This window comes from Myotis brandtii, unplaced genomic scaffold, assembly GCF_000412655.1.
Source record: "Myotis brandtii unplaced genomic scaffold, ASM41265v1 scaffold1026, whole genome shotgun sequence".
Lineage (NCBI taxonomy): Eukaryota > Metazoa > Chordata > Mammalia > Chiroptera > Vespertilionidae > Myotis > Myotis brandtii.
Window position 1 is genome coordinate 547,137 of NW_005353435.1, and position 9,378 is coordinate 556,514.

General features: G+C 50.9%; 1 protein-coding gene across 1 annotated transcript; it reads left to right on the top strand.

Moving 5' to 3' along the window:
* Positions 1-643: 643 nt before the first annotated feature.
* On the top strand, positions 644-8,692 carry LOC102262205 (chromosome unknown open reading frame, human C1orf131). Its single transcript, XM_014535953.1, has 7 exons — positions 644-708; positions 890-1,376; positions 4,755-4,811; positions 5,544-5,639; positions 5,756-5,842; positions 6,851-6,903; positions 8,038-8,692. The coding sequence occupies exons 1-7, from the start codon at positions 644-646 to the stop codon at positions 8,174-8,176; spliced, it is 984 nt and encodes a 327-aa protein (XP_014391439.1). The 3' UTR covers positions 8,177-8,692.
* The last annotated feature ends 686 nt before the right edge of the window (positions 8,693-9,378 follow it).

Genomic DNA, 9,378 nt, shown 5'->3' on the forward strand with positions numbered 1-9,378 from the left:
CCTCAGCCTTTTCACTTTTTTCTTTTCTTTTCACTGTTCCGGGCTCCTGAGCACCCACGCCCCGGACTCCCCGGGCCCAGCTGACCCTCCCGCGTTAGTACCGCCTGGTCCCGCGGGGGCCTCGTCCTTCCGGGCGTCCCCTCGCCGGGGGGTGGGGTGGGGGAGGAAGAATGTTTTCCCAACCTTTTCTCCCCTAAGTTGGCCGACCTGCGCTCTCCTTCGTTTATCTCGATGGGAGGGAAGGGAAATAAAACTCCCGTTTTAATGTGGCAACCGCCTGGGACGTCGCTGGGCAGCTCCCCACGCTCTGCAGAGCTTGCCCCAGGGGAGGAGGGTGGCATCTCTCCCGCCTGCGCCAAAGAGAATCTTCAGTCATTAGTGTCTTTTTAAAAATATGTACACGTTTGCATTGATGTCAGAGAGGACGGAAGGGAAAGAGAGAGAACATCAAGGATGAGAGGGAATCATGGATCAGCTGCCTCCTGCACGCCCCACACTGGGGATCGAGCCCGAAACCCGGGCCTGTGCCCTTGACCGGGAATCGAACCTCCTGGTTCACAGGTCGATGCTCAACCACTGAGCCACCCCAGCCAGGCAGGTTCATCTTAATTCATAGCTGAAAGAAGATAGAAAAACTACTATAATGCTCACCCGTAACCCTAGAAAGTGTGAAAAAGAAACACTGGCTGCCATTTTGAGTTACAAAGCGTGAGCCAGCGTGGGTCCGAGTCCGGGACTGTTGCCGTGATGGCTTAGGAACAGCCGAGGTGAAGACTAAAATGACTCCGCTAATGAGAGTCAGAGTCACACATACAGTTACCCAGGTTGAGCATCGTCCCCTGTGGCGTGTTGGATTCTATAAATTGTGCAAATGCAACCCTCTTTGAAGAAAAACAAGTTTGTTTGTTTTCTTTGTAGGTAGATCCACATGTTTGTGGCGATGTATATATATATACGTGCGTTCACGTGATTTGATATGGGTAATAGCTAAAAATAAAAGTGTCTTTTTCCTTCTTGTGGTTGAGCAAACAGGAGAGACAGAAGATGAAGCGGAACAGAAAAGGATCCGAAAGAAAAAGGAAAACAAGAAGAGAGATACGGGGACCCCCGTGGCCTTGGGGGCCGAGCCCGCTCCCCCACCTGGTGCTCCTGTAAGAGGCCCGAGGAAGAAGGCTTCGAGCTTCTTCTCGGAGCTCCGGGAAGAGCTGCGGTGTGCCCCCTCCGTGACCCCCCCGGAGGCCCCCGCAGGCCCACAAGCCCCTCCGGCGGCTGCATCGCCCTCTCCCCTGAACAGGAGGGAGCCGGTGGAAGTGGTGGAATTCCACAGCAGGAGCAAGAAAAGGAAGCAGAGGCCGGATCAAGATGAGAACGCCAAGGTAATGAGCTGGTTAGTTTATGTGTCTGGGATGGAAACCCTGATGTTGTGGAACGAGGTGAATATCTTTATAGGCGATGTCAGCGGCCCCCAAGACCACACCCTAGCCTGGGGGACTTGCCGAAAGCACTCACGGGACTCAGCGTGCAGTCACTATCACGGTTACGTTTTTACTGATTTTTTTTTTTTTTTTTTTTTTAGAGGAAGGGAGAGAAAGAGAGAAAAATATCGATGAGATAGAAACATTGATCAGCTGCCTCCTGCACGCCCCACACTGGGGATCAAGCCCACAACCTGGGCACGTGCCCTGACCGGGAATCGAACCAGCAACCTCTTGGTTCACGGGACGACGCTCAATCCACTGAGCCACACTAGCCGGGCATATCACAGTTATGATTTATTGCAGCAAAAGGATACAGAGTAGAATGGGCAAGGGGAACAGGTACCTGGGCAGACAAGGAACCTAGGCACAGTGCCCAGGGTCCCCTCCCCAGGGAGCTGCCTGGGATGTGCTTTCTGTCCCCAGCAGCGAAAACCAGCTTGAGTTTACTGAGCAGCAATCTCTCTTAGACTGAATTGGTAAGTCTCTCTTGAAATTCAGTCCATGGGAGAGGTATGGTTGCTCAGCCAGGCTTGGCCACCATTTGTTTAGCGTTTACCCTTTACCAATGTCTAACTGGCAAAGGAAGTTCCTAATCCTGCCCACGTATAGAGTAGTGACCACAGAAGTAGTTTGACAGGAATAGTAGGTAAGAGATCGTTTATCCATTCATTTATTTACCCACAAATAACCGAGTGCCTGCTATTGGGCAGACCCAGGAAATCAGCAGGGAATGAGATTCAGTCCTTTGCCCTCCAGGAGTGTACCGTCTGCTGGTGGAAGCAGGCGAACCCCAGGAGAACGAACAATATCATGAAACAGAGTTATAAACGCTCTGAAGGAAAGATGTAGGTCCGAGGGCATGACATTAGACCGACTGCCCTGTTAAAGGCTTTTGTGACTTGAGGCAGAGGGAAGGCTGTGTGGCAAGGACCCCAAGGTGTGGAAAGGCCCGCTGGGTCTGGAAGCTGGAAGGCGAGAGGGAGTAGGACGGAGGGGAGGTGTGAGCTTGGGAAAGGCAGCTGCCCAGCCCGTGCCAGGTCCCGCAGGCGACGGCGAGGCCCTCAGGTTTTAGTGCCAAGTACATGCGATGCCACCAAAAAAGTTTAAGCACGGGCATGAGGTGGATTATAACTTAAAAAAGTCACTCTGGCTCTAGCCGGCGTGGCTCAGTGGATAGAGCGTCAGCCTGCGGACTGAAGGGTCCCAGGTTTGATTCTGGTGAAGGGCACATGCCCGGGTTGTGGGCTCGATCCCCAGTGTGGAGCGTGCAGGAGGCGGCCGATCCATGATTCTCTCTCATCACTGATGTTTCTCTCTCTCTCTCTCTCTCTCTCTCTCTCTCCCCTTCTCCCTTCCTTCGATCCCCAAATTTAAAGAAAAGATCACTGTGCCCCCTGCCCAGTAAGTGGGTTACAGGTCGGCTCGTCAGCTCCGTCTAACGAGGCAGGAGGGGACTGAGGCAGGACTTCCTGCAAGGGTCCCCGTCCAGTGGAGTGGCCTGGGCTTGGGATTCGAGGAGCGAGTGGCGAGCCCACTCTAAAGGGCCTTGCAGCACTGTCAGTGGGTGAACAGTAACGGCTTCTCAGGAAGTGTCATTTATAGTTTAGACGGTCCGAGTGTTGTTTGGCCCTTACGGCCATGTCTTCGTGCCATTTCTCCACCCCTCACGTCCGTCCATCACTGCCCCGTTCATGAACCTTAGCCTCTTCTGTGGCCTACGTAGAAAGGGGTAAGAAAAACATAAGAGAAATAATCGCCTGGCTGGTGTGGCTCAGTTGAGCATCGTCCCTTGTGACTCAGGGTCATTGGATTGATTCCTGGTCAGGGCACGTGCCTGGGTTGTGGGCTCGATCCCCAGTAGGGGGCGTGCTGGAGGCAGCCGATCCATGTTTCTCTCTCTCAAGTCAATAAAAACATATTAGAAAAAAATGTACTAGAACAGTGCACTGAGAGCGGAAGGGATCTTGGCTCCTATGGCCTGGACTGAGGTCCAGGTAGACTGCTTTTGAGCATATGATGGACTGCTCATGTTTGCTGGGTGCTTACTATTTACTAAACGTGGTTATTCTATTCATTAGCTAATGCATTATCTCAGAGTTCATGGCACCTAGCTGCCTTTTAAATCGTCGGCCTGCATTCAGACAGTAACCCCACAGTCTCAAATCTCTCGTTCCAAAACCCCAGAACATTCGACATCACAAGTTAGTGGGGCGTTTTTTAAGTTTGGTACAAAATTATTTGGCAGCAAAAACTGACCTGAACTGATATGAGGCTTAAGAATTATTTTTGTGTATTCATATGGCATGAATGTTCATAGATGCTACAGAAATACGAACGAATGTGCTTAATTATGGATTGTTGTCTGGGATCCCACTGCACATGGTGTATAATCTGCAGAATCCTCACAGCATTACCTCTTGGAGACGTAAAAGCCTGTGAATTTTCTGTGGATGTGAGGTCCGTGCCAGAGCTCATGTTCAGGCCTAAGGCCTCCTGGCGTGAAAGCTGTGTTCCCAGCTGTTGCACTAGAGAGACGGACTGTAGGTTAGCGTGGGCTCTCTGTCCTTGGAAGAACTCGAGTGCATTTTCCAGCACCTTCACTGTCAGAACGTTTTCCCAAGTTATTGCCCCGGGTTCTCCGTGCCCTCATGATCTCCACTGTTTCCAAATCACTCCCCCGGCCCTGACCCTGAAACCCTCCCATCTCCAGGTCACCCTTAGTGGTCTCCACCCTGTTCTTTTTTTTTTTTTTTTTTTTTTTCTCTCTTTTTTTTTTTTAAATATATTTTTATTGATTTTTTTATAGAGAGGAAGGGAGAGGGATAGAGAGTAAGAAACATCGATCAGCTGCCTCCTGCACACCTCCTACTGGGGATGTGCCCGCAACCAAGGTACATGCCCTTGGCCGGAATCGAACCTGGGACCTTTCAGTCCGCAGGCCCACGCTCTATCCACTGAGCCACACCGGTCAGGGCTACACCTTGTTCTTCAGTAGGTCGCACGTCAGCTGCCTGTTGGGAAGAAAATGATCTAGTTGAAGTGATTTATACTCAAGAAGACATGCCAAGTCTATCAAAACACGTAAAACCACTGCGTCACTGAAGTAGAAGTAGGTGTTAATCAGGATCCTGTGCAACATGCCTGTGTCATCGTTTGGCATTTAGGCATCTGGGCCCAGTTTCAAGGCCTTTTAAAACATGCCCACTCCGTCGGTGCTAGAGACTATAATGATGTGGTAACAGATGATCTTAATAAGAATTGTTTTTCCCTTTTCAGACCAAAGCTAGTATCCTTGAGAAAGATGTGAATATACAAGAATTTAACTTAGAAAAGGTATGTGTTTTGAAATTGCTAATTTTTCCATCTTTATGCGGCCAAAAACGATGGCTGTTAACACGTCCAGGGGTTGGGGAAATGGTTCAGCACATCACTACACCCTCTCGCTTGAAAACCGCCCGTTCATCTGAAACAAGACGGTTTTCTGTCGCAACACCAGTGCCACATGGAGGGCAGGAAAAGCAGGGATTCGCGAGTTCTGTGATGATAAACCAGGCTTCAAACTCGCATGAGAAAAAAGACAGGAGCAAGTAATTCAACTGCTAAGAGTAGGTATTGGTGACTGTCCCTCTTCTTTCTACATTATCTTTTAATGAAAAAAAAGCACACGGATCTGTGTTTAAAGCTGCTGTTAGTGGTTTCTAAGTGTAAGTAGGGATGCTTGGGGAGGGACCTTTAAGTGGAAATCATTGCCTCTGTGGGTGGCGGGGAGTTGAGCCTCAGAGAGCTGCAGGCTCTGTATCCACTGCTCCTGTCCCTCCTTCGTGCAGAGAGCACGCTTTGCCTCCGCTGTCCTCATTAAACCCGGGACGGTGTCCGGAGGGGGCGGTCACACTGCAGGAGACCCACGCAGCTCAGTGTCTTGCGGGCTGTCGTCGCCGAAGGTCATGAGGATGAGCACGAGTATCTGGCGCCAGCTCGTGGTCTCCAAAACGCATCCCTGATGGGGTGGCTTTCTCCTGGGGAGTTTGTGGAGAGCACTTGGGTCTGATTCTGCTTTGTCTCCAGGCTCGGCTGGAGGTGCACCGGTTTGGGATCACGGGCTACGGAAAAGGGAAGGAGAGAGTCCTGGAACGGGAGCGTGCGGTCATGCTGGGCGCACAGGTGAGGGACTGCTCGGCCTCCTGTCACCAGGCAGGACGCGGCCAGCCAGGGCAAGGGATGCTGGGAAATGGGTGCAGAATACAAAGTGATGAGGTGTCCCTTTTCTTCCATTGCAGCCTCCCAAGAAGAGTTACGTGAATTACAAGGTTTTGCAGGAGCAGATCAAAGAGAAAAAGGCAGCCAAGGAAGAGGAAAAGAGAATGGTAGGTGTCATGGCCTTTCCTTCATTAAAGCCAGAACAGAAAGGTGGTTGCTGTTTGTCACAGTGGTTGCTGGGCCCGGCTGCTTGGAAAGGTCTAGACCAGCGGTTCTCAACCTGTGGGTCGCGACCCCTTTGACAGTCGAACGACCCTTTCACAGGGGTCGCCTAAGACCATCCTGCATATCAGATGTTTACATGACGATTCATAACAGTAGCAACATTACAGTTATAAAGTAGCAACGAAAAGTAATTTTATGGTTGGGTCACCACATGAGGAACTGTATTTAAAGGGCCAGAAGGTTGAGAACCACTGGTCTAGACTCTACAGTTAAGGGACCAAATCCACTCCTCAGGTCAGCAGCGTTTTGTAATGCCAGCCAAGTGATCTGGTGTATTTGCATGGCCGTTTGCTTGAAGTCACAAACGCCTGTTCAGATCATGTCAGCTGCGTGCATCGCTTTCCTGTACTCGGTTCTTTTTTTTGTATTTGGTGTTGGTCAGTGCACAGGGGCTTTGAAACAGCACAGGGGATGGGTGTTCTACTCCCTTTCATCTGAAAGGGAGAGTGGACTTTTTTTTAATAGCTTTTGCATTTACTCTCTTTTTTTAAAATATATTTTTATTGATTTCAGAGAGGAAGGGAGAGGGAGAAAAAGAGGTAGAAAATCAATGATGAGAGAGAATCATTGACCAGCTGCCTCCTGCACGCCCCACACTGGGGATCGAGCCTGCAACCTGGGCATGCGCCCCAACAGGAATCGAACCTTCAGTCCTTAGGCAGACGCTCTCTCCACTGAGCCAAACCAGCGAGGGCGGAAGAGTGGACATTTCTGTCGTCAGTCTTCTCTGGAATGGCCTTCCACAGTCTCAAAAGTGTTTTAGGAAGAAACTTTGAGTCTGTTTTTTTAATGTGTCTACTCAAAAAGCATTAAGATAATAGCATCTCGGCTTTTGATCACAGACCTCTTGCTATGTCTGATACATATATTGTCTTAAATTCTGAAACCAGGCCCAGGACACAGACATTTTCAAGAAAAAGAAGAGGAAAGGGCAGGAGGACAGGTAAGTGACACCACACGGCGTGAGGGCGGACGGCGTGGGGAAGCTGTGGCTGAGTTTTGGGGATAAGGCCGGGGGTCACTGGGGGTCTAGCCTGTCCCAGGGCTTCCCTGTGAGGGGAAGGCAGGACTGAGTCAACTGCCCACCTCGAGCAGCGACCTCAGGACTGGATCGGGAACCTTCTCCAGTCTCCTGTTTCCAAAGATCCACACCTGCAAGCGACCAGTGGAAACACTGAGGTTGACATTTCCAACAGAGACTTCTGTCCCCTGTCCCTGTCCCCTGTCCCCTGCAGGTGTGACCGCCGTCCCAGTCCCGTGGGGAGTGGCTGGCCTCCAGGCAGAGCGCCGTGATCTAATAACTGATATTGATGGTGTTGCTTATGGGTGTTTCTTAGCTTTTGTTCTAGTGCCTCTTCTCCCCCCCTCCCCGCCCCCCTTTCTGTTTCAAAATTGGCTCCTGTTACCTCAACCTCTTTCTTGGCCTCCAGCGAACTTGCCCTCGCCTTCAGCTGGCACGTGTCCTGGCCGTGCCAGGCATGTAGGCGGCTTAGGTGTGCAGCCATGAGCACCTGGAGGGCATCCCTGCCCTCGAGGCCCTGACACTGTGGTGAGGGAAACACACCAAAACATACAACAGACAGTGCAGGGTGCCAAGCTGGCATCTCCGCTCCGCTCCGCCCCGTTAGAGGTTGAGAGGCAGCGTTGTGAAAGGAGATGCCTGGGGGCAGGCCGGATGTCGTCCAAGGAGGTGACAGGGAGGTGACACCTGGGGAAGAGGAGGGACAGCTGGAAAGCTCAAGTGGAAGGAACCAGTACAGAGACCCTGCGGCAGATGGCGTGTCTGAGGGACCAGGGAAGACCATGGAGGGCAGGGCTTTGCTGGAGCCATCATGTGGTCTGGCCGGTGGTGGTGCTGCGACCCTCTGAGCCTGGCTCTAAACCAGCGGTTCTCAACCTGTGGGTCGCGACCCTTTCACAGGGGTCGCCTAAGACCATCGGAAAACACATATATAATTACATATTGTTTTTGTGATTCATCACTATGCTTTAATTATGTTCAATGTGTAACAATGAAATTGGGGGTCACCACAACATGAGGAACTGTACTAAAGGGTCGCTCTCTCTTTAAACATAGGAAATCCAAGAAGAAGAAAGCAGCTCCCAGTATTCTGTCAAGTGGACGGATTGGCCAGGTTGGAAAATTCAAAAATGGGACCTTGATTCTGAGCCACGTCGACATCAGGAAGATAAACTCCTCCCGCGTGGCTAAGTGAGCTGCTGCCGAGCGACAGGGGTGGGGAAGCCCTTGTACTGAGACTGGGCCGGCCAGACTCCAGACTGTTATTTATTTCCTGTTTCCTGACTGTTCTTTGAGGGAAAATCCGATAGAACCAGGAAAGCTTCTGGGGCTCATGTGTCTGCGGGGCCACGTTGGGCCAACCACGCGCCGTGCGCATGTGAAGTGAACCTGGTGAAAGACGTTTAATTTTCCCAGCGCATCTGTCACTCGAGTGTCACTTTCACTGGTGTTTTGTGCATTCGCTCGTAAGAAGATTTCTCAGGAATGTACTGATTTATAAGGGCTAATAATTAACTTTCAATCGCCATTTAATTTTCTAAAAACGATTTGGTGTCACTATTGTGAAAGAGCTAACAATGTGGTCATTTGTCAAGTTATTTTGTGGGAAAAGCAGCTTCCATGTTCAGTCTCAAGTATATAAAGTCTACTTCACAGGAAGGGACGTAAATAAAATTCACCCTTTGGGGCGTGTGTGGCCGTGACTGTGAAATAACAGGTGCATTTGACTCATGTCCTAGAACCTATGTGTAAGCGACCGCCAGTCCCTTAAGGCAACCCCTGGGCAGCTAGCACGTTTCTTAGTGCTCTCGCCCTGGCTGAGAGCGTCTGGGGTTTCTCACAGCTTGCGGCACATTTAAGAAAAGTCCTCAGCCCGGGCAGTGTGGCTCAGTGGCCGAGCGTCAACCTGTGAATCAGAAGGTCACGGTTCGATTCCCGGTCAGGGCGCAGGCCCCGCTTACAGTCTCGATCCCCAGTGGAGGGCGTGCAGGAGGCAGCCTATCCATGATTCTCTACCACCATTGATGTTTCTCTCTCTCCCTCTCCCTTCCTCTCTGAAATCAATTATTTTTATATGTTTGGGGAAGGGTAGACCCGCGCCCAGCAGTCATCATAGACCACACCTCGTCTTTCAGTTGCTGGCAGTGTCAAAAGAATTTATTTCAAATCTGCTTGAGACCGTGGTAAAACTCAGGTTTTCCAAAAGGCAGTACACAAAGTTCCACCAACCCCCAAAGACCAGAAAACACAGTGTCTGCAATCCAAAAAATACAAAGGCTGTGGGCACCGATACAAAAATTAGAAAAAGCCCCCCCTCCCCCCTCCGGGCTTCCTGTGGAACTCGAACACCTAAGGGACCAAGGGCTGCCACCAAACACCACCAACCAGTGACAACGT